The 25,298-nt window shown below is 50.7% G+C and overlaps 1 protein-coding gene across 1 annotated transcript in view; it reads left to right on the top strand.

Moving 5' to 3' along the window:
* LOC143929838 (killer cell lectin-like receptor subfamily B member 1B allele B) overlaps window positions 1-25,298 on the top strand; it is a 57,999-nt gene that overhangs the window by 8,530 nt on the left and 24,171 nt on the right. Inside the window, exons 2-4 of the mRNA XM_077453813.1 lie at window positions 1,058-1,159; window positions 2,844-2,900; window positions 4,428-4,472. Of these exons, the coding sequence (XP_077309939.1) occupies window positions 1,058-1,159; window positions 2,844-2,900; window positions 4,428-4,472 (204 nt within the window). The remainder of the gene's footprint in view (window positions 1-1,057; window positions 1,160-2,843; window positions 2,901-4,427; window positions 4,473-25,298) is intronic.

Here is a 25,298-nt window from a genome sequence, read left to right as displayed (position 1 = left end):
CATCCATTATGCCTGAGAGACAGACACAGTGCAATGTAGTCTATTCAGAGACACCCCCAAAGCACACCTGTGTTGAAGCCTTGAAGGCACTGGCAGCCCCACGATTGGATCCCCTCCCCCTCTATTCCTGCTGCTGGACATCATCAGCTGAGCTCAGCTGCCTCTCTCTGCCCGTCGCCTCCGCCGGCCTCACAGCCTCTCAGGTCTCACTCTCTGGGTCCCGGCTACTACTGGGTGGGGAGCGGAGGAAAATGACTCTGATTTGAACCGAGACAGAAGAACATGTGAGCGGAGCTGAATGGGCATGCGCCGGAAACTGAAGAAATAGTCCATCCGCTCCGACCAGCACATCATCATCAGAAAGGGACACAGATAATGGAAAAAATACACCCCCTAAGCTAGTAGGAGCAGGGGGGGGGGGGGGGGGTGTAATTCAGAATTCATGTTTTTTTATTCTGCACTGACTGTCTTTGAAAATTGCCCCAGCTCCTGTTGAAGTCAAATCCAGGGACAAAACCGGGGACAGACTTGGTCCAGGGACAGTGTCCTCAATCGGGGGACAGTGTCCTCAATCTGGGGACTGTCCCCTTAAACTGGGGACATCTAGTCACCTTACATTAATCTCCTTAACACTTTTCTGCTATTAGCCCTGCTATTAGCTCCACCAACCAATCCATCCTCTTTCTTTTTTTAAAGTTCCCACTTCTAAGAACCTATGAGCTCCAATGAATTACATTTTTGCTTTGGGATTTAGATTTAGACTTTATAGGAGACGTCGGGTTTGTTGCTATGAACATTTGATTGGCTTGTGGCCAGGAAGCTCCACAGCTCCTCTCTACTTCCAGGATGTGTGACTCTGTAAAGGAAGAAGTTACATCACAGTAACATCACTTCCTCCATAAAGAAAGATAGGATTGGCTCCTGACTCTTCATGCAATAGGAAGCCCACACTGCACTTTATTTCTGCACTTTACTGAAATATAAAATCTCAAAAGTTGAAGTAGGAAGGGTTTTATCTTACTATGATTAATGAATAATGTATCGATAATCTCTACAGATAACAGTGGGAAAAAACGTTGGCGGCCTTCCTGGAAAGGAGTCATTATAACCCTCCTTGTGGGATCCAATATCATCCTCATCCGCATCATTGAAGCTCTGTGTAAGTTATAGAGTATGCTCGAAAACAATCAATGAGGCTTCTTTCACACAGAGCAGAGTCTGCTCTGATCAGCAGGGGATCCATGACATAGTTGCCAACTGTCCCGAATTTCCCGGGATTAGGACATTTGTCCCAAATAAATTTTGTCCCGGGAAATGTCCCGGGAAATTCGGTTTGTCCCGGGAAATTGAATTTCCTGTTTTTTTTGCCGCCGGGCGCTAGAGGTCCGCGGCCGGCGGAGACAATGTCTCCGCCGGCCGCCTTTTTTAAGAAGACCAGAAGTTGGTCTTCAATAGAGTACCTGTGGCACCGCCCACCCCCGCTGCTAGTGTGTGTGAAGTGCAGTGGGCGGCGCCACAGTTAAATGTCTCCACGCGGCAATGGCGGCATGTCAGGGGCCAGTCTGTCACTGTGGATGTCGGGGCGGGGGCCAGTCGGATGTCGGGGGCCAGTGGTATGTGGATGTCGGGGGCAAGTCTGTGAATGTGGGGGCCAGTGGTATGTCGGGGGGCAGTCTGTGGATGTCGGGGGCCAGTCTGTGGATGTCGGGGGCCAGTCTGTGGATGTCGGGGGCCAGTCTGTGGATGTCGGGGGCCAGTCTGCAGATGTGGGGGCCGGTCTGTGGAGTATGTGGGGGCCGGTGTGTGCAGGATGTGGGGGGGCGGTCTGTGGATGTGGGGGGGGGGGGGCGGTCTGTGGGGGGCGCCACAGTTAAATGTCTCCGCGCAGCAACGACGGCATGTCAGGGGCCAGTCTGTCACTGTGGATGTCGGGGCGGGGGCCAGTCGGGTGTCGGGGGCCAGTGGTATGTGGATGTCGGGGGCCAGTCTGTGAATGTGGGGGCCAGTCTGTGGATGTCGGGGGCCAGTCTGTGGATGTCGGGGGCCAGTCTGTGGCTGTCGGGGGCCAGTCTGTGGCTGTCGGGGGCCCGGTCTGTAGATGTGGGGCCCGGTCTGTGGAGGATGTGGGGGCCGGTGTGTGCAGGATGTGGAGGGGGGCGGTCTGTGGATGTCAGAGGGGCACCAGATGTAAGGAGGGGCTCCGCTGATGGACACAGATGTGAAGAAGGTACCTCTGATGGGGCATCTGATGTAAGGACAGACTCCGCTTGGGACACCTGATGGCATCTGGTGGCAGGCAACGTGGCTAGTGACGCGCTCATGGCTCCCACTGATTCGGCATTATGGTGAGTTGAATGATTTAATTTCATATTACAATGTAATAATAGAAATAATGCACTTCAATCATCCTGACACCATAACAATCATGGCACCGGGATGATAGAAGCGCCAACACCAGGTATTTGGAGTATCTTTACCTGCTGATTGTCAAACTCTGGAAAACACATATTTCTATTGTGGTGTAGGATCGGGGGGCTGCTGTCCCTCCTTTCCCTCTCCCCCCCCCCCCTTTCCCTCTCCATCCCGCATTCATCTCAGACTCTAACCACACCCCTTTGAGCCACGCCCCATGTAAGTCACGCCCACTATTTTGAACCTGATCTGAATGCCTGTGTGAAATGGCCATAAATGAGTCTCTTGGCCCGTTTTATCAAACTGCATAATGAAATGTAGAATCTGATTGGTTGTTGGAGAGACATAAATCGGATTGTGCTAAGTGATGACCAACTAACATGTAAAAGTTTAATTCTACCTATAATGTCACTTGTCTTTTTGTCTTCCAGTTTATAAAGGTCAGTCTTTGGAAAATGAGATTAGCCGGTGGAAGCTGTCATCTGCAAGTAAGTTTATTTTTATTAGATACATGTTGGCAGGTGGTAGTGCCTTTTTAGAGATACCACTTCCTTGGTAATGCTGGTGAGTGGTGTTCTGTACCCCTTTATATTCTAGTAATTGTGTGGCCCCAGAGGAGATGGTAGATGGGAACTTGATACCCCTGACCTTCAACAAGTAGGTCTGTAGCCTGAAGTGTAGTAGTCCTTTTGGGCCTGGGCCTGGAGAGACACCTTGTGTGAGGACTCACTGCTGGGGGACTCACGTTAGACTGAAGGGGAAGATGGCTGGATTCTGTTGCTCTGCATTGATGGTACTGAAGAGCTTTGCACTGTGGAGGAAGATGTAAAGTTGTTATGCTAAAATTTCGCTAATACAGGTATGTGCTCCCACTTCCGGCGAAAGACTGGCACAGAATGTGCAGTGATCTACGCCATGTTCGGCCCCTCCTCCGTCCCCCCGCGGTCTTCTGGGAGACACACAGGTCCTAGTAGACAGCAGAGACCAGTGAGGACTCGCTGCGCTGCTCGTACATGAGCAGTAGGGAACCAGGCTTCACTTCCTGATTCCTTTACTGAAGATGCCGGCGCCTGCACCCGGTAGCCGAGGAACATATTGGCTTTGGGTGAAGACATTGCGGGAGCCCTGGACAGATAAGTGTCCTAATATTAAAAGTAAGCATCTGCAGTATTTGTAGCTCCTGACTTTTCTTTTTTTCTTTTCGGCGGAACTCCCTTTAAATATAAAAACACAAGGTAATGAATTAGAGCAGTGACTCGCCCTCATCATAAGGCCTATTCTGAGGTTTCATAGACAGCCAGTATGCCTAAAAGCAGGCTTCTTCTGCAAGGGTGTCTCTAACTAAGCCACAGTGCTCTGGGAATTCTTTTAATCTATTAGGCGTTTATTGGAAAAACAACAATGCTGTGTATATATATTGTAATGTTCGGGGGACCAGGTAGACCGCAGGACACAGGCTTTTCATACAACAAACGGTTTATTAACTTAAATAGCTTTACAGCAGCCAAAAACAAAAGGAAAAAGATTTGTAGTCTCACCGACTTGCAAAGTCCAGAACAGCTGTCCTTATCAGAAACAGAGCTTGGTCTTGATGGCAGGCAGCTTCCCCTGCCAGGAGCCTTCCAAACAGGACACTGCTGTCCACTTCATTTGCTGCAACCCAAAACAAACGCCAAACACCATCCACCATGTGTTCTCCACACCCATCTACAACTTCCTGTCTTGCCTTTTAAAGACACTTCCTCTAACAGGTGGGTTAATCAATTTTCATTCCCTAAAGAGAGCACAACCCAAACAGAGGGGAAATATAGCGTCCTTCCAGGACCCAGCCACGGCGTCCATTACAATATATAAAACATTACAATAAATTTGACCCCAAACCATTACAGCTTCCTCTTTATCTTAACAATATGCTAAATATTAAAGCTAATTCACACAAGAGAAATTAATATAAATATTAAATAATTTCTACAAAAAGAATTGTGTTATTTTACAATTGCTTTCTCTGCTTATAGAAACAAAGAAGCAGCTCTGTGTGAACATCAATGAAAAACCTGCCGGTAAGTCCTGTTAGCTATTGTCCATGTGATCTTACCAAGTAGAGAATAACTAGAATGGTGCACAAGTGCAAACCTTGGACCTACATGCAGGGCTGGTGCTAGACTATTTTGTACCCTAGGCGAGACCAGCTACTTGCGCCCCCCCCCCCCCCAAACCGCTAAAACATAATTTATATACCTCTATACGGTATAGAATGGGCACAAAATAGTCTAACACCAGCCCTATCTATACCCCCCTGTGATGTTTGTTTCCCCCTCATTGAACTGCTGTACAAAGCGAGCATAGTTGACAACATTTAAAATTCTTTTTTTTAGAGAAATGGGCGACAACAGAGGGCTGGGTGACAGCAGGGCAGAGGACTGGGCAACAAAAGGGCACTGAATGACAGCAGAGGGCTGGGTGACAGCAGGGCAGAGGACTGGGCAACAAAAGGGCACTGAATGACAGCAGAGGGCTGGGTGACAGCAGGGCAGAGGGCTGGGTGACAGCAGGGCAGAGGGCTGGGTGACAGCAGGGGGCTGGGTGACAGCAGGGCCGAGGACTGGGTGACAGCAGGTAGAGGACTGGGTGATGCAGATCAGGGGACTGGGTGATAGGCAGACGAATGGGAGACAACAGGGGACTGGGTGACAGCAGAGGGCTAGGTGACAGCAGTTCAGAGGACAGGGTGAACGCAGGGCAGGGGACTGAGCGACAACAGGGGACTGGGTGTCTGCAGAGGACTGGGTGAACGCAGGGCAGAGGACTGGGCGACAACAGGGGACTGGGTGACAGCAGAGGACTGGGTAAACGCAGGGCAGAGGACTGGGCAACAACAGGGGACTGGGTGACAGCAGGGCAGAGGACTGGGTGACAGCAGGGCAGAGGACTGGGTGACAGCAGGGCAGAGGATTGGGTGACAGCAGAGGGCTGGGTGACAGCAGGGCAGAGGACTGGGTGACAGCAGGGCAGAGGACTGGGTGACAGCAGGGCAGAGGACTGGGTGACAGCAGAGGGCTGGGTGACAGCAGGGCAGAGGACTGGGTGACAGCAGAGGGCTAGGTGACAGCAGGGCAGAGGACTGGGTGACAGCAGCGCAGAGGACTGGGTGACAGCAGAGGGCTGGGTGACAGCAGGGCAGAGGACTGGGTGACAGCAGGGCAGAGGACTGGGTGACAGCAGAGGGCTGGGTGACAGCAGGGCAGAGGACTGGGTGACAGCAGAGGGCTAGGTGACAGCAGGGCAGAGGACTGGGTGACAGCAGGGCAGAGGACTGGGTGACAGCAGATGGCTGGGTGACAGCAGGGCAGAGGACTGGGTGACAGCAGGGCAGAGGACTGGGTGACAGCAGAGGGCTGGGTGACAGCAGGGCAGAGGACTGGGTGACAGCAGGGCAGAGGGCTGGGTGACAGCAGATGGCTGTGTGACAGAAGGGCAGAGGGCTGGGTGACAGCAGGGCAGAGGACTGGGTGACAGCAGAGGGCTGGGTGACAGCAGGGCAGAGGACTGGGTGACAGCAGAGGGCTAGGTGACAGCAGGGCAGAGGACTGGGTGACAGCAGGGCAGAGGACTGGGTGACAGCAGGGCAGAGGATTGGGTGACAGCAGAGGGCTGGGTGACAGCAGGGCAGAGGACTGGGTGACAACAGGGGACCTGGTGACAGCAGAGGGCTGGCTGACAGCTAGCAGAGGACTGGGTGACAGCAGGGCAGAGGACTGGGTGACAACAGGGGACTGGGTGTCTGCAGGGGGCTGGGTGACAGCAGAGGGCTGGGTGACAGCAGGGCAGAGGACTGGGTGACAGCAGGGGACCTGGTGACAGCAGAGGACTGGGTGACAGCAGGCCAGGCAGAGGACTGGGTGACAGCAGGGCAGAGGGCTGGGTGACAACAGGGGACCTGGTGACAGCAGAGGACTGGGTGACAGCAGGGCAGAGAGCTGGGTGACAACAGGGGACTGGGTGTCTGCAGGGGGCTGGGTGACAGCAGAGGGCTGGGTGACAGCAGGGGGCTGGGGGTCTGCAGGGGGCTGGGTGACAGCAGGGGGCTGGGGGTCTGCTGGGGGCTGGGTGACAGCAGGGCAGAGGACTGGGTGAAATTGGGTTGAAAACTGCTCTGCCTAATATCTCAGTCAAGACATTGCTACAGGAAAGAGCAGATATCATCTTGATCTTTATCACTTTTTACTTATGTTTAAAAGTCTAAAGATAGAAATAATAAAGTTTCCTGTAGCATTGTCTTGACTGAGATATCGGGCAGAGCAGATTTCAACCCAATTTCTCCCAGTCCAGTGGTTGCATAAACAAACAAAACAGAATTTTTAGAGCCTTTTTTTACCTCCATGATGCTCTGCCCAGAAGGACCTGCGATCATCCCTGAGGCTGGCTGCTCTGCCCCCTGTCCCCCATCCCCCAGTGACATGTGGGATCATCCCTTGGCTGGCCACACCCCCTCACGAGTCCCGACCAGTGACAATGAAGGAGGTGGGCCAGCTCCTCGGTATCAATCAGAGCCCTGAGCCGCCAAACAGCTCTGCAGCTGGGGGAGCCAGGGGGAGCCAGGGGGAGCCAGGGGGAGCCAGGGGACGGATCTGTCAGTGTAATACATGTGATAGTTCCCTCTCCGCGCCCCTGCACCATCCCTGGCAACAGACATTCCCTCTCCTCCTCCGGACCTCCAGACACACTTCTGCAGACCCACCACATGGGGACATCAGCTCCATAGGTTGCATCCAGCGGGGATGAGGAGGTGACAGGCCATGGCTGCTCCCTAGGCGGCAGTGCGCCCTAGGCGGCTGCCTAGCCCGCCTAGTGGTAGCGCCGGCCCTGCCTACATGGAAAGGTAACTGGCCTTTACAGGCAAAGTGAAGAGATGGAGAGCTCATGATGGTTTGGTAATATACTGTATAGAAGTCATGGCTCTTAAAGCGGAGTTCCACCCAAAAATATAACTTCCGCTTTAAGTGCTGGTGACCCCCTGACATGCAGGGGGGAGATTGTACCCTGTTTTTACAGGCATCCAGCTCCCACTTCCTCCCCTGGCGCCGAAGATCACCAATCCCCCCTCCCTCCCTGCAATGTTCTGGGACACAACACAGGTCCCAGAAGATTGCCCGGCCATTCATAGCACACAGCGTGGCTCATGCATGTGCAGTAGGGATGAGCTCTGTGTTCGAATCGAATGCATGGTCAACTCGAACACTGGGTGTTTGCCCGTTTGGCGAAGCCAGAACTTTGTGGGCCGTTCGTGCCATATATGCACTGTGACCCGCATGCTTGGCCAATCACAGCACGGGCAGCGAGGAGAGCCATAATTGGCCAAAGGCAGGATGCCTGTGGCCAAGTTGGAAGGCTGGCCGCAGGCTAGCCTGAATTTGTAGGAGGAGTCTGAGGGCTTTAAAATCCCTCCTCCTCCATCAGAGCCTTCGTCGGCTCATTTCTGGGTTGATGCACGTCACTTCCGGCCACAGCTTGGTGTCTATTCCTGTCCCGGGCACCATCGAGGGACCACTCGCTCGTCCCCCCCCCCTGTCAGCCCTGAGGTTCTACCGACCTGGGGGGGCGTCCATCTTTCCACCTCTCCACCTCCTCATGCACTTCCGTGCGGCCCACCCGCTTCTCCCGGCGCTCGTGCCGGGGGGGAGCGGGGGGGCGTCCATCATTCCCCCATCCACCTGCTCATGCCGTTCCGTACGGCCTGCCCGCTTCTCCCGGCGCTCGTTCCGGGGGGGAGCGGGGGCCGACCGTCACCCCTTCCTCCACGTCTTTGCAGTTTCGAGCCGCCCGCCCGCTTCTCCCGGCGCTCATGCCGTGGGGGAGGGGGGGGCGTCTTTCATTCGTCCCACCTCCTTATGCTCTTCCATGCCGCCCGCTTCTCCCGGCGCTCGTGCCAGGGGGGAGCGGGGGGGCCGTCCATCACTCCTTCCTCCACCTCCTCGTGCAGTTCCGTGTGGCCCGCCCGCTTCTCCCGACACTCATGGGGGGAGCGGGGGCCATCCATTCCATCCTCCACCTCGTCACTCAGCTCCTTTCTGGCCAGCGTGCGGCCTGCCCATTTCTCCTGGCACTCATGGGGGGGGCGGGGGAGTGGGGGGTTGTCTGTCCTTGCAACCTCCACCTCAGTCTCCCCACAGCCATTCCTGGGCAGCGTGCAGCCGCCCCTCTCTCCCGGGGCGCGGGAGGGTCCGTCTTTCTCTGCAGATGTCATATATATATATTTAAATCTGCGATTTTTCCTCGTGGGGGGGAGGGGGAGGTGATCAGCTCCCCCTCTCCCCTCACATGTGCGGAGTGCCGGCTGATTCTCTTGGTGGGGGGTAGAGTTTCCGCTGGGAGTAGGGGGGGGGGGGTTTGGCTGCAGTCAGCTCCTCTGTCCTGGGGGGGTCTGGCTCCATGAGGGGGTCGCCCGCTTCTCCTGGTTTCCGCCGGGAGGGGGGGTGGGGGGTTCTTTCGGCTGCCGTCAGCTCCCATGTCCAGGGTAGATCAGGCTCCACATGGGGGGCCACCCACCTGTTTCTCCCGGTGTTCCGCTGGGAGAGGGGGGGTCTTCGGCTGGCCGCCTGCTCCCCCTCACATCTTCTGGTCCACTCTCTCTCCTGTTCCTCTCCCCATGTAATGCTGGCTCACAGGGGGCCGCTTCGTTCGGTACTCACGTCAGGATGGGGTGGGGTTGATTGGCTGCTCCTCTCCCTATGTACTGCGGGCTCCATGTGGGGGGCGCCGCCTGGTTCTCCCCGTTTTTATGGGGGGGGGGGTCCGTCTTTCTATCCTACATTTCAGTCAGTTTTGGAATCTGCGACTTTCCTCTTGGTGGGGGGGAGGGGGAGGGGATCGGCAGCCGCTGGCTCCCCCTCTCCCCTCACATGTGCGGAGCACCCGCCGTTTTCTCCCAGTGTGTGTGTGTGGGGGGGGGGGGATTGGCCGCCGACGGCTCCTCTCTCCCCATGCACTCTGGCGGCCTCCGGCCGATTCTGGAGGGGGGGATCGGCGTCCACCCCCACATCCGTGCCTCACACCTGGTGGGGGGGTCAGTATTCTGTCCCCTCCTGCTCCTCTCCCCTGGCTCCTCCAGGAGGGGGGGGGGGGGGCGCGACGGGGCTCTGGGGTGTACGGTCACTGACATGACCACCCACAGCTATATTACTACGGCAGGTCTGCCAGGGTTACTGCTGTCTTGTTAATTTGCTTCTTTGGTCTATGTGTCGATCGCAGCCTGCGTTCTGTCCAGGTTTCGGTCGTAAGCGTTTTCTATCCAGCTTGTTCTGTCACAGCGTTTGCTGTCCAACATTTCTGTCAGTATTTTCGGTCACAGCGTTCCTGTCCAGCATTTTCTGTCATAACGTTCCTGTCCAGCATGTTCTGTCACAGCGTGTTCTGTCATTTCGTTTCTGTCCAGCTTTCAGTCATGGCTTCACCCTACACCTACCACTTGCCGCTTGCCAGCCAGTTCACCTCCCGGGAACTCTCGCCATGCTCCATGGAGGGGAGGCCCCCCCGCGCGTCCACGCACCCATTTCAGTCACGGGGGGTTTTCACGGCATTCGGCCCCAGGTTTCTGTCTCTGCGTTCTTCTGTCATCACGTTCCGTCCTGCATTTCTGTCATCACGTTCCGTCCTGCATTTCTGTCATCACGTTCCGTCCTGCATTTCTGTCATCACGTTCCGTCCTGCATTTCTGTCATCACGTTCCATCCAGCTTTTCTGTCATATCGTTCCGTCCAGCTTTTCTGTCATATCGTTCCGTCCAGCTTTTCCGTCATGGCGTTTCTGTCCAGCATTTTTGTTGTAGCGTTTCTGTCCAGCATTTTTGTTGTAGCGTTTCTGTCCAGCATTTCTGTCGTAGCGTTTCCTGTCCAGCTTTTCTGTCATAGCATTTTCTGTCGTAGCGTTTTCTGGCCAGCGTTTCTGTCGTAGCGTTTTCTGGCCAGCGTTTCTGTCGTAGCGTTTTCTGCCAACATTTCTGTCAGATCCGTACGGGCTGAGGTTTGTTTCATTTTGTTTGTTGTCCCTTTATTTTCTCTCCCATATAACACACGTCATATGGTGCACGCTCATTTCTTTGCACGTCTACCCACCACGGTTTGTGGGTATACTAGGCTGGAGGGTTGTTTGCTACCTGTCTGCTTTCTGTCATGGCATTTTTTACGTAGCTTTTCTGTTAGCCAGGGCTCATTTCCTGGTCTGTCACGCCTACGGACCATACGGGCTGAGGTCTCGTTTCAATTGATTGCCGTTCCGCAATCTTCTCACCCGCATACCATACGTTATACGTTGCATGCTTATTTCATCTCACTTATACGTCTACCCACCACGGTCTGTGGGTACACTAGCCCTGAGGGTTGTTTGCTATCTGTGTCTGTTGTTCTGTCACAGCTTTTCCATTCGTAGCATTGTCGTTCATAGTGTATGTTAGCTGGGGCTCACATCAAGGGTCTGTCACGTCTACGGACCCATACGGGCTGAGGGTTCGTTATTAATTGATTGTCGTCCCACAATCTTCTCGCCCGTATACTGTACGTCATACGTTGCACGTTTATTTCTTCACTCTTGTATGTCTACCCACCACGGTCTGTGGGTACACCAGCCCGGAGGGTTTGTTTGCTATCTGTCGCTGTTGTTCTGTCATAGCATTTCGTTTGTAACTTTCATGTCATAGCTTGATGTTCGTAGTATGTCGGTTAGCTAGGGCTCACATCCAGGGTCCGTCACGTCTACGGACCCATACGGGCTGAGGTTTCGTTTTTAATTGATTGTCGTCCCACAATTTTCTCGCCCGTATACCATACGTCATACGTGCACATTCACCATACCTTTACTACTACCCACCACGGTCTGTGGGTACCTTAGCCCTGAGTATTCGTTTTTTAATTACCTGTCTTGGCGCTGCAGGTTGCTCGGGCTCACTCACTACATACACTAGGGTTTGTGTCAGCATTAGGTTCACATTCACGCGCTGTTGGTCTTGTCATTTCTGCACTTGCATCCTCATACTTGTTAGGTACATAGGGGTATTGTTTCGTGTGTTGGTTGTCTGTTCTCTTTTCGCTTGTTGTGTGTTTCTTGATTCAGGGTTTGGGGTGGGTTGCGGAGGAGGCCGGTGCTCATTCATCCCTCCACCATGACATGAGGGTTCAGTGCTTGGTAGCACCCCATTTTTAGGGGTGGGACCAAACTCTCTTAGCTCAGTTATCGCCGGGGTACCCCTTTCCCGGCCTCAGCTGGGGGGGGCAGTATTCAGTGGGTTATTCCCCACTCTGTTCAACCTCTTACATCCACCAGTGCAGCGCATGTTTCGTGCAGGATTCTTCAACCAGTTCATGAAGTTTCTCTAGGCGCTCTTATTTGTTAGTCAGGATGGTGGGGTTCATAGCCCGTTAGGCTTGCACTGAGGTCTCATCTGCGGCTCCTGTTCTTCTCAGTGCGCCTTCAGGTGTGGTTGGAATTTCTCACAGTGGCTTGTAGAACTGGGGGCAGTGTGGTCTCGCATAATCAATCTGGCCATTGGTTCTTATCTAGAGTTTGCAGTGGGCTTCTCACAAGGCGGGATGGTCTCATAGGTTCATGTTTATGGCTTTCGCTGGGTATTGCATCAGCAATTTGGCCTCATCTGCCAATTCCATGAAGTTTCTAGCAGGTGACCAGTTTTCAGGACCTACAAACTCCTGTCAAGCTGTCCATTTTTGCGGCTCACCCTCTCTAACCATCAAGGGAGGAGAGTCAGGGATGTTTCTCTTTGGCACGGCTACCAGTTACCGGACAGGTCTTCGTGGTGTTTCAGACTTCCTGTCTCCTTCCTTGGCAGTTCCCAGTTAGTGCTCCAGGCAGTTTCTCTCTTACCACTTACCCATCTATACCAATGAAGGGGATGTTGTAAGCTAGGGGTTTGTGGTCATATTTCGGTACCTTAGCCTTGGTGTCGGCAGTAAGTTGGCCTTCTGTGCATCATTCCGTGGGTCTGCGCTTTCTCCATCCTCTCACTACCAACAGTTGTTCTTACACCCAGGTTACTTGCCAAACCTGGCTGGAATCCTCAACCCCCCTTTTCTGGTTATTCATCTGGTTCCTGGGCAATTTTGGTAGGTCTTGCAGGGGGTCCTTTCTTTACATCAGGTTCATGGGGCGCTGGAGATCCTCCATGTTAGCAGCTACATACGTAACCCCCTTTCCTGTAGTCAGCTGGGCATTCGCATTTTCCGGACTAAACGATTGTTGCGGGCCTTCTTTGTAGCTTTCACATCACACCTACTTTGTGTCTTTTTGCCCTCTTTTAGGCATACTGTCCAGCCAGGCCAAGGCACACCTCAGGCCTTGGTAGTTGGGGTTATCGTATTTCCGTCTGAAGACTCTGACTACAAGTTGGAAGGCTGGCCGCAGGCTAGCCTGAATTTGTAGGAGGAGTCTGAGGGCTTTAAAATCCCTCCTCCTCCATCAGAGCCTTCGTCGGCTCATTTCTGGGTTCCCACCTACCCGTTTCCCCATATTTTCATTATTTCATTTACATTTCATACATTCATTCAGGGTATGCCCTCTTTTAGGCATACTGTCCAGCCAGGCCAAGGCACACCTCAGGCCTTGGTAGTTGGGGTTATCGTATTTCCGTATGAAGACTCTGACTACAATTATAGCTCAGGGGGTTTAGTACACGCCCCACACTATATAAGGCCGCCTGCGCGGCGGCCTTGTATAGTGTGTTGCGGCGTTCATAGAGAGACAGATAGGCAGGGACAGTGTCTTAATTTCTTGTGAACCTAGCGCAATTACAGTCGGTGTATTGTGCCCCCTGCACAGTGTACACCTGAAGCTACCCCAATTGCTGGTGTTGTTCTGGTACTATACCACAGGCAGCTGCAGCAGTTACAGTCGGTGTACTGTGCCACCTGCACAGTATACACCTGAAGCTACCCCCAAATGCTGGTGTTGTTCTGGTCCTATACCATAGGCAGCTGCAGCAGTTACAGTCAGTGTATTGTGCCACCTGTACAGTATACACCTGAAGCTACCCCCAATTGCTTGTGTTGTTTTGGTCCTATGCCACAGGCAGCTGCAGTAGTTACAGTCAGTGTATTGTTCCACCTACACAGTATACACTTGAATCTACCCACAATTGCTGGTGTTGCTCTGGTCCTATACCACAGGCAGTTGCAGCAGTTACAGTCGGTGTATTGTGCCCCCTGCACAGTGTTTACCTGAAGCTACCCCAATTGCTGGTGTTGTTCTGGTGCTATACCACAGGCAGCTTCAGCAGTTACAGTCAGTGTGTTGTGCCCCCTGCACAGTAACCTGAAGCTACCCCAATTGCTGGTGTTGTTCTGGTGCTATACCACAGGCAGCTGCAGCAGTTACAGTCAGTCTATTGTGCCCTCTGCACAGTGTACACCTGAAGCTACCCCAATTGCTCATGTTGTTCTGGTGCTATACCACAGGCAGCTGCAGCAGTTACAGTCGGTGTATTGTGCCCCCTGCACAGTGTTTACCTGAAGCTACCCCAATTGCTGGTGTTGTTCTGGTGCTATACCACAGGCAGCTGCAGCAGTTACAGTCTGTGTATTGTGCCACCTGCACAATGTACACCTGAAGCTACCCCCAATTGCTTGTGTTCTTCAGATCCTATATCACAGGCAGGTAGCTGCAGGAATTACAGTCATGTACCGTGTCATCTGCTCAGTCGTCATTTAAAGCTACCCCAATTTCTGGTGTTCTCATCTCCCAGTAGGCCATTAGTATGCCTGGAAGGCCAACAAGGAGAGGCAGACAGTCAAAAGCCAATAAAAGAGGGCAAGCAGGCTCTGTGTCTAGAGGCAACAGTGCTGATCATGGACACGGTGCATTGTCATCATCATCAGCACGTGGCCATGGGATGCGCTTGTTCTTATTTTCGGCAGCTGGACATGTTGAGCCGCAACATGCCGAAGACTTGGTAGAGTGGATGACCAAGCCCTCCTCATCCTCCTCATCCTTTCTCACCCAGGCTCAGGGTACTGGCAAAGCAGCTGCCAACATCGCCTCTTCCCTCGTCTCAATGGCATCAGTCACTCCTTCCCTAGACCCACCATGTCCTCCTGAGGAGTCCCCCGAACTGTTTGAGCACAGTGTTGGGTACATGCTCCAGGAGGATGCCCAGTGTTTTTAAGGCTCTGATGATAATACCTAGCTAGAGGAAAGTAGTAGAGTGAGCCCAGAGAGAGGGGATGTTCAAGAAGGACAGCAATCTGGCATTCATGTTCCACCAGCTGCAGCATACTGCCAGGTTTGCTCCAGTGATGAAGAGGGAGGGGATAATGAGGTCACTGACTCCACATGGGTATTTGATAGGAGAGAGGAGGAGGAGAAGGAGGCATATCTCCAAGGAGACAGGATTCCCTCCAGGGGCAAGCTTAAGGGCAGCACACTGACTGAATCACACTGCAGAGCTCCGCCTGTGCAGGGCGCTGCCTCTGCGCGTTATTCAAAAAGTTCTTTGGTGTGGGCCTTTTTTGAGACAAGTGCATCAGATCGCACCGCTGCTATTTGCAACATATTTCTCAAGCATATCTCATGTGGCCAAAACATCAGCCGCTTGGGCACCACATGCTTGACCAGACATATGTTGACCTGCCATGCAGTTTGTTGGCAAGCGTATCTTAAAGACCCATGCCAAAGAACAAAGTGAACCTCTCCTTGCTCCTCATCAGCTGGGATCTCCAACCCCACTAAACCTTCAGTCCTCTCTGAAACATGCACTGAAAGGAATGAAGGTGTAGAATTAGGTGTGTCACAGCCAAGTACTTGCGGGCACTCTGCTAGCAGTACACCAACGTCCGATTGTAGCAGGCAAATTTCCCTGCCCCAGCTGCTGGACCGTCGAAAGAAGTTCACTACCAGCCATCTACATGCCAAGGGGTTGAATGCTAGCTTGGCTAAATTGCTAGCACTTCAACTGCTGCCTTTTCAGTTAGTAGACTTGGCCCCCTTGCGTGAGTTTGTGCAATGTGCAGTTCCTCAGTGGCAGGTTCCCAAACGGCACTTTTTCTCATGGAAAGCGATTTGGCTCTCTACCAGCATGTGGAAGGCAATGTCCATGCCTCGCTGGACAGGGCGGTCAGTGGTAAGGTGCATATTACTGCTAACTCATGGTCCAGCAGGCATGGACAGGGCCATTACCTATCTTTCATGGTGCATTGGGTCACTCTTATGGCAGCTGGGAAGGATGCAAGACAAGGTGCAGTAGTGTTGGAGGTTGTTCCGCCACCAGGCCTCCAAAATGCTACTACTGGTTGTGACGCACCTCTCCTCCACCCCCTCCACTTCTTCCTCCATGGCCTCTTCCTGTGCTTTGTCCTCGGAAGCTCCGTAGGCATTCATGGGGCTAAGCAAGTACGCAGGCAAAAAGATGCCATGCCGTGCTTGCGCTGGTGCGCTTGGGGGACAAGAGCCACACTGGGGCAGATATTATGTCAGCTCTGCAGGGGCAAGCTGAGAGGTGGTTGACGCCACCCCAGCCTAAGCCAGGAATGGTGGTTTGTGACAATGGCACCAACCTCCTCTCTGCCCTCCGACAGGAACAACTGACCCATGTGCCCTGTATGGCTCACGTGCTTAACTTAGTGGTGCAATGGTTCTTGGGCAGGTACCCGGGCTTACAGGATGTCTTGAGGCAGGCCAGGAAAGTCTGTGTTTATTTCCGCTGGTCTTATAATGCCAGTGCCCGGCTGGCTGAGCTCCAAAAGGAGTTGAACCTGCCCAAGAACCACCTTATCTGTGACATGCCCACCAGGTGGAACTCGACGTTGGCCATGCTACAGCGGCTACACATGCAGCAGAGGGCCATCAATGAGTACCTGTGGGACTACAGTACCAGGAAGGGGTCAGGGGAGCTCGTTTTTTTCCCCCACACCAGTGTGCCATGATCAGGAATGCATGCACTGTCCTGTCACCATCAGAGGAGGCCATGTGGATGGTGAGCAGTGACAGTGCATACATCAGTGACACTGTACCTCTTGTCCACCTGTTGGAGCACACGCTGCATGGAATAATGGACAGGGTACTTGAGGCAGAACAGAGGCAGGAAGAGGAGGACTTCCTTGCCTCTCAAGGCCCCCTTTATCCAGACAGTGTTCCTGCTGTCCCGCCGATTATACAGGAAGAGGAGGAGTATTGTGTTGGAGGTGGAACCTGGCACTCAGCAGCAGCAGTCTTTTAGGGATGATTTACAGTCCCAAGAGACCCATGGACTTGTACGTGGCTGGGAGGAGGTGGCTGCGGATCATGACGTCCTTAGTGACCCAGAGGACTCCGGACCGAATGCCTCAGCTAACCTTACGCTGTATGGCCTCCCTGATCCTGTAAAGCCTGCGGAAGGATCCTCGTATTCAGCGGATCAAGAATAGGGATCATTAGTGGCTGGCAACTCTCCTTGATCCACGGTACAAGGGTAAGGTTGACCTTATCTTGCCGTCGCAGAGGGAGCAGAGGATGAGAAATCTCCGGGATGCTTTGCAAAAAGGTCTGTGCAACGCATTCCCAGAGACTGGGAGGTCACAAATTCCTGGTCCTGGACAACATTTTGCTGAGACTTCGGTCAGTCACAGAAAGAGCTGTGGAGAAGGTGGCTGTCTGACCGATGCGTTCAGACAACCATCGCCAGTGTATTATTTACATGGTGGAGGAATACCTAGGGGTAAGGTCAGACTTGGACAGCTTTCTCACCGAAAATCCTCTGGGTTACTGGGTCTTGAGGATGGATCACTGGCCAGAGATTGCACAGTATGCAATTGAGCTACTGGCCTGTCCTGCATCCAGCGTTCTTTCGGAATGCACATTTAATGCTGCTGGAGACTTTGTAACCGATCACAGGGTGCGCCTATCTACTGACTCGGTTGATCGACTGAACTTCATAAAGATGAATCAGTCTTGGATCACCACCAGCTCTCAAGCACCTGAAGCTGATGTAACCAAATCATTTTTTTTTAAATTTCACATCCCTTCAAGGCTGCCTGTGCTGATGCTGATTTACTGTCCTGTTATGTTGACTGACTATCCTCTTCCTCCTCAATGATCCTGCTGATAGCTTGGAAGAACATTTTGAGTTCTGGGTGCCGCCATCAGTGGCTAAGGCCCAATTTTTCAGCCCCTGTTTAACAGGGGCATGTAATACAATTTTTTATGCAATGCTTTGCAGCAGGGCTCATTCCTGCACTCCAACTAGAGTATATGGGAGAGGTTGCAGTGTCGTGACACCAGCACCAGTGCATAAGGCCCAATTTTTCAGGCCCTGTTTAACAGGGGCATGCAATTATAATTTTTTATGCAATATTTTGCAGCAGGGCTCATTCCTGCACTCCAACTACAGTATCTTTGTGGGGTTGCAGTGTCGTGGCACTAGCACCAGTGCCTAAGGCCCAATTTTTCAGCCCCTGTTTAACAGGGGCGTGTAATTACAATTTTTGATGCAATACTTTGCAGCAGGGCTCATTCCTTTGCTCCAACTAGAGTATTTGTGAGTAGGGATGAGCTTCGAGTTCGAGTGGAACTCATGTTCGACTCGAACATTGCCTGTTCGCCTGTTCAGCGAATAGTGAACAATTTGGGCTGTTCGCAGCAAATTCGAAAAGCCGGAACACCCTATACAAGTCTATGGGAGAAATCTAAAGTGCTAATTTTAAAGGGTAATATGCAGGTTACTGTCCTAAAAAGTGTTTGGGGACCCGGGTCCTGCCCCAGGGGACATGGATCAATGCAAAAAAAAAGTTTTAAAAATGTCAGTTTTTTCAGGAGCAGTGATTTTAATAATGATTAAAGTGAAACAATAAAAGTGTAACATTCCTTTAAATTTCGTAGCTGGGGGGTATCTATAGTATGCCTGTGAAGGGGCGCATGTTTCTGTTGCTTAGAACTGTCCCTGCACAAAGTGTAATTTGTGCAGGAAAAAAAGTCTTTTAAAATCACTTGCGGCTAAATTGTCGGCTCCCCGTAATACAGAGAACACTCAATGAGTGTTCTCTGTATTAGCCGACAATTCATTCATTCATTGATTAAAAAAAAAAAAAAAGTGTGGGGGTTCTGCTAAATTCAATTACCAGGCCCTTCAGGTCTGACATGGATATTAAGGGGAACCCCGTGTCAAATTAAAAAAAAAAATTGACGTGGGGTCCCCCTGAAAATCCATACCAGACCCTTTATCCGAGCACGCAACCTGGCAGGCCGCAGGAAAAGAGGGGGGCGAGAGAGCGCCCCCCCCCTCCTGAACCGTACCAGGCCACATACCCTCAACATTGGGAGGATGCTTTGGGGGTCTGTGACCCCTCAAAGCACCTTGTCCCCATGTTGATGAGGGCAAGGGCCTCATCCTCACAACCCTGGCCGGTGGTTGTGAGGGTCTGCGGGCGGGGGGCTTATCAGAATCTGGAAGCCCCCTTTAACAAGGGGACCCCCAGATCCCGCCCCCCCTGTTTGAAATGGTAAGGGGGTACAAAAGTACCCCTACCATTTCACAAAGAAAGTGTAAAAATGGTTAAATAAGACAAACACACTTTTGAAAAATTCCTTTATTAAAAAAAAAAAAAAAAAAAAAAGATTCCAGCGGTGCTAATCCACTCTTGCTATCCAGCGACAGATCTCCGGGGTCCAGCGATGGATGATCATATCCAGCGACGGGGGATCTCTCAGTCCAGCGCTGTCCATACATCCGTCTTCTGTCTCCAGTGTGGAGACACTGCGGGGATCCCAGCGCTGACGTTTCCTATATTAGGAGGGCGGGGCCACCCGTCACCTGACCCCGCCCCCTCTGACGCTGGTGAAGGGAGCCAGGGGTTCCCCAGTGACGTATGGGTGACCCCGCCCCCACTGATGTAACAGAAACCTGCGTTACATCAGAGGGGGCGGGGTCACCCACACGTCACTGGGGAACCCCTGGCTTCCCTCTCCAGCATCAGAGGGGCGGTTTCAGGTGACGGGTGGCCCCGCCCTCCTAATATAGGAAACGTCAGCGCTGGGATCCCCGCAGTGTCTCCGCACTGGAGACAGAAGACGCATGTGTGGACAGCGCTGGACTGAGAGATCCCCCGTCACTGGATATGATCATCCATCGCTGGACCCCGGAGATTCGTCGCTGGATAGCAAGAGTGGATTAGCACCGCTGGAATCTTTTTTTTTTTTTTTTTTTTTAATAAAGGAATTTTTTAAAAGTGTGTTTGTCTTATTTACCCATTTTTAAACTTTCTTTGTGAAATGGTAAGGGTACTTTTGTACCCCTTTACCATTTCAAACAGGGGGGGCGGGATCTGGGGGTCCCCTTGTTAAAGGGGGCTTCCAGATTCTGATAAGCCCCCCGCCCGCAGACCCTCACAACCACCGGCCAGGGTTGTGAGGATGAGGCCCTTGTCCTCATCAACATGGGGACAAGGTGCTTTGAGGGGTCCCAGACCCCCAAAGGATCCTCCCAATGTTGAGGGTATGTGGCCTGGTATGGTTCAGGAGGGAGGGGGAGCCGCTCTCTCGTCCCCCCCTCTTTTCCTGCGGCCTGCCAGGTTGTGTGCTCGGATAAAGGGTCTGGTATGGATTTTTAGGGGTACCCCCACGTCAATTTTTTTTTTAATTTGATGTGGGGTTCCCCTTAATATCCATATCAGACCTGAAGGGTCTGGTATGGATATTTAGGGGGACCCCATGTCAATTTTTTTTTTTTATTTGACACGGGGTTCCCCTTAATATCCATGTCAGACCCGAAGGGCCTGGTAATTGAATTTAGGGGAACCCCCACGCTTTTTTTTATTTATTTTTTATATATCAATGAATGAATGAATTGTCGGCTAATACAGAGAATACTCATTGAATGTTCTCTGTATTACGGGGAGCCGACAATTTAGCCGCAAGTGATTTTAAAAGACTTTTTTTCCTGCACAATAGACACTTTGTGCAGGGACAGTTCTAAGCACCAGAAACATGCGCCCCTTCACAGGCATACTATAGATACCCCCCAGCTACGAAATTTAAAGGAATATTACACTTTTATTGTTTCACTTTAATCATTATTAAAATCACTGCTCCTGAAAAAACTGACATTTTTAAAACTTTTTTTTTGCATTGATCCATGTCCCCTGGGGCAGGACCCAGGTCCCCAAACACTTTTTAGGACAGTAACTTGCATATTACCCTTTAAAATGAGCACTTTAGATTGTGAACGTTCGAGTCCCATAGACTTTAATAGGGTTCTAAAGTTCACACGAAGTTTAGGTCTGTTCGCAGGTTCTGGTGCGAACCGAACAGGGGGGTGTTCGGCTCATCCCTATTTGTGAGGGGTTGCAGTGTTGTGGCACCAGCACCAGTGCCTAAGGCCCAATTTTTCATCCCCTGTTACTTTGCAGCAGGGCTTATTCCTGCTCTCCAACTAGAGTTTCTGTGAGGTGTTGCAGTGTTGTTGCACCAGTGCCTAAGGCCCAATTTTTCAGCCCCTGTTTAACAGGGGCATGTAATTACAATTCTTGATATAATATTTCACAGCAGGGCCTGTTCCAGCACCTACCAAGAGTAACTGTGAGGACTTACAGTGTCGTGGCACCAGCACCACCCCCACCACCACCACCAAAGGCCCAATTTTTCTACCACTGTTCAACAATGGCATGTGATTACAATTCTTGATACAATAGTTCACAGCAGGGCATTCCAGCGCCCACCAAGAGTCACTTTGAGGGCTTACAGTGTTGTGGCAACACCAACATCTTAGGCCCAAATTTCTGCAGAGCATATAGGGCAGGCCCCTACTTTCAAACATCCAACTTACAAACATTTCCTACTTGCAAACGGAAGGAGACAACAGGAAGTGAGATGAGAAAAGACAGACGGCAAAAAAAATTATACAGGGATGATAACCCTTCCTTATGTTTTCCAAAAAGCTTAAAAATAGATTTTTTGACTGGAGCTACACTTTAAAAATGTACCTGTTCAAAATTACAAACAGATTCTTCTTAACACAACAAACCTACACAGTCCCTGTCTTGTTTGCACCGCCTGTATACTGCTGTTCTGAGTATATAGGGCCTGGGGGCCCCATGCCTTTCCTTTTTTTAATTTGGGTATGGGGTTCCCCTTAATATCCGTACAAGACCCAAAGGGGCTGGTAATGGGCAAGGGGGCTACCCATGCCATTTTTCGCAATGATTTTCATCCATATTGCCGGTGCCAGACAATGCATTAAAACCGCAAGCAGCTTTAAATTACTTTTTTGCATTGATACATGTCCCCTGGGGCAGGAACCAGGTCCCCAAACCCTTTTTAGGACAATAACTTGCATATTAGCCTTTAAAATTAGCACTTTTGATTTCAAACTTTTAAGTCCCATAGACTTTAATGGGGTTCTAAAGTTCGCACAAATTTTTGGTCTGTTCAAAGGTTCTGGTGCGAACCGAACCGGGGGTGTTCGGCTCATCCCTAATGTGCAGTGTGTGCCTGGCTGCAAAGCCACAGAATTCCGGTGCAGTGGAGAGGAGGGGGAGAGGATTAGGGCTTCATACACCACATCGCTGGGACAGCTGAGTGTCTGATTATTAAAAGTCAGCAGCTTTAATTTTTGTAGCTGCTGAATTTTAAATGAGTGGAACTCCACTTTAAGGTATATTTGGAGCCTTGTAGTGCCCCCACTTCATCTAAAAAACAGGTACGCACAAACACACTCACACGGCTCACACTTGTGTGCTTTCCCATATCTCTTATATCTACAGCCCTGAACACAGACTTGGTAGGTGGCTCCCAGGGAGGTCTCTTTTCTGTCTTTTTAATAGACTTGTGCACAATGGAAAATTTAGTTTAGTTTCAGTTCGCTGTCATTCGTAAAATACATAATTTCGTTCTGTTATATTCGTTATGTTACGTTAATACGTTTTCGGATGATTCATTATTATTCGTAGAGTGTCTAATTCATTCGTTCGTATTCGTTGAAATTCGCTATTTATGTATGTATAGACATTCGTGATAATGATTCGTAGTTTGGAAAGTCGCTTGTTTATTGAATCTTTTAACACACACAATGACAACGTCTCTTCTCCTTGGCTCAAATACAATACAACACCCTTCTAACTCAGTTTTCAGGTGTGCACTTTGCCAGTAATCCATCCTCCGGTAAAAAATTTATTAGCTGATTGGACTATAAGATTTACTTTGAGCTGACCTTTTGTTTTATTAGATTTTTAAAGAATTACCGAATCATGTCAAATTCACTCGAATTCATTCGTTATAGTTCTTTCGTATTCGTTGTAATTCGTTATTTTTTTATTCGGACATTCGGATGCATTCGAATGTCTGAAAGATGCAAAATTCGGCCGAATTTCAATTCGTTACGAAACGAATTGCACAAGCTTACTTTTTAATAGAAACAATGTTCTGCTTCATAGGTTGTAGGCAAACATTCTCCTTTACAAGAGTATATAGAGGATGGAGTATTCCTTATAGGAAGGAGTACATATTCTGATATTTGGAATCTGATTGGAGACTGAAGGCTTTTAATCCAACTTGGGGGAGAAGGAGAAGTGGACAGTGATGGTGCTTATTGAGGTTTTCTGATTATAATGTACATGCAGGTAAGATTAAACATGAATCTATAAGATGCATACAGGGAGCAGAGCCAACATTCTCTGAAATGTAGCGGTGTGTTGCAACTAGTAACTAACATCCACCATGTATCACCCTGCTGCCATACCTCCGTATATCGCTTCTGAGACAATGAACAGTCATTTGCTTTGTTTTGGTTTTGTTTATTGGGGGATATAACTTGCTTGTTGGGGGAAAGGATATATGGGATGCCCATAGAACAAATTACTTTGCCATCATATTTATAAATTAGAAATTCGTTTGAGCCCTGAAGAGATGATGCACATGTATAACATCTATAGTCTTTTCCCTGCATCACCATGCAGATTATTGCTTCTCCTCTGTGTAACTCCTGCAGACTATTGCTCCCAGGAATCCTTCCCTCCTGCACAAACTTATTCTGTAGCACATTATGATTCTTGACACATCCTCTTCTATATGCAAAAGAACCCACTCTGAATAGTCTCTAATGCTGACTCTGAATAGATGCTGCTACTACGCCAGAGGTCTGCAGTACCTCTCCCCGGAGGCTTAGTAGTTTAGTAGCATGTGTTGAATGGTGGAATACTGTTCCCAGCTAGTCAAGCCTGCAAATCCTGCGCCCTCGGGCCACATCGATTTGACACTATTTCCCACAGTCTCTCCTCTGTTCCAGGACTCCTCATCAATGACCGTGTAAAGAAGAGGACTTCATCCATGACCGTGTAAGGATGAAGTTCTCTCCTAGACTTCCTGGCATGTCTCCACATTTAGCTCTCCACTGTGGTACACTCACCGACCTTTCTCTGCTCCGAGTCCATGATGGAGAACTTAACTGGACCGTACGTCTGACAGCTTCTCCTGCCTCTCTGCTCCAGGAACTACTCATCAATGACCGTGCAAAGATGAGGACTTCACCCATGACCGTGTAAGGGTGATGTTCCCTCACAGTTCTCATCCTGCGATCGGCTTACCCCCCCCCCCCCACATGGGGGTGCCCCCCTGCTGGTGTCTAGTGCTCCATTCTCCACTTCTCCCGGCCGACAACTCCTCCCAATGGCCTTTTACCTCAGCTTATATGAGAGGCATGCCTCCTGCCAATTCCAGTTGGGGATTGGTCAGGGCTCCTCACATGAGCTGCCTGCCACTCCAGTTCTAGGCCCTGCCCCTTTTCTAGAACAGCACATTCTTTCCTGGAAGCAGGGGAGGTGCCCAAGCACTGAAGCACAGGTGGTAACACCCACTGCTACAATAACTACTCCCTGCCCCCAGGTCAAAACAAACAGGCCTAGCATGAAGTATAGGCCTGCCTAAATTTACCTGTACTGACAGTTCCGTACCAAAAAATCATCACTCTAGCACCTACCTATGGTAGAGGGTGCTACATTCACCCCCCGACAATTTACAGCTGGCCCCCAAAAATGCACTCTTTTTTTTTTTTTCAAAAAATTACTCCTGGGCCCAGGAGTAAGGGCATCCCATATTACACGTTGGATGGGGGAAAGGAGAAAAACTTGGACAGGGCTATGTTACAAATAACTTATGTACAAAAATATAGGTATTTACATTCTTTTAACATATTTATATTATACATTTTCACATAACATCCTAACTACAGGTCCCTGTAGCTAGACATATGCACAATCCAGAGCCAGAGCATTGCTTCCACAGGAGGAATACTCTGACTCCCGCAAATCTTCATTCTCTTAGGCGATGGAGATGGACAGCCGTCCCATGTCTGATGTACCTAAAAGAAGACAGAAGATATTACATCCTAATTCTACAATCTAACTGTACAAGTAATTCACCATTGAGAGGGGGTTATAATCCTCCCTTTGGTGAAACATCAATTATATTTCCTACATGCATTTACCTGCCCGCTGTCACTCCACCGTGAGGGATCTAGGGGAAGCTCCTGCAGAGCAACAGATAGACATACATGTGCAACCAGATAACTCCTCCTTGCACCAGAACTTTCGAACGGAGCGAAAATTCGTGCAAACTTTAGAACCCCATTGAAGTCTATGAGACTCGAACGTTTGAAATAAAAAGTGCTCATTTTAATGGCTAATATGCAAGATATTTTACCCCCCCCTCGCCCATTACCAGCCCCTTTGGGTCTTGTACGGATATTAAGGGGAACCCCATACCCAAATAAAAAAAAAGGAAAGGCGTGGGACCCCCAGGCCCTATATACTCAGAACAGCAGTATACAGGCGGTGCAAAAGACAGGGACTGTGTAGGTTTGTTGTGTTAAATAGAATCTGTTTGTAATTTTGAACTGGTACATTTTTAAAGTGTAGCTCCAGTCA

The sequence above is a fragment of the Lithobates pipiens genome, unplaced genomic scaffold, assembly GCF_037356315.1.
Source record: "Lithobates pipiens isolate NorthernLeopardFrog02 unplaced genomic scaffold, aLitPip1_a1.2 Scaffold_25, whole genome shotgun sequence".
NCBI classification, from domain to species: Eukaryota; Metazoa; Chordata; class Amphibia; order Anura; family Ranidae; genus Lithobates; species Lithobates pipiens.
The sequence above is the reverse complement of the archived record's forward strand: the minus strand, read 5'-3'. Positions and strand labels throughout refer to the sequence as shown.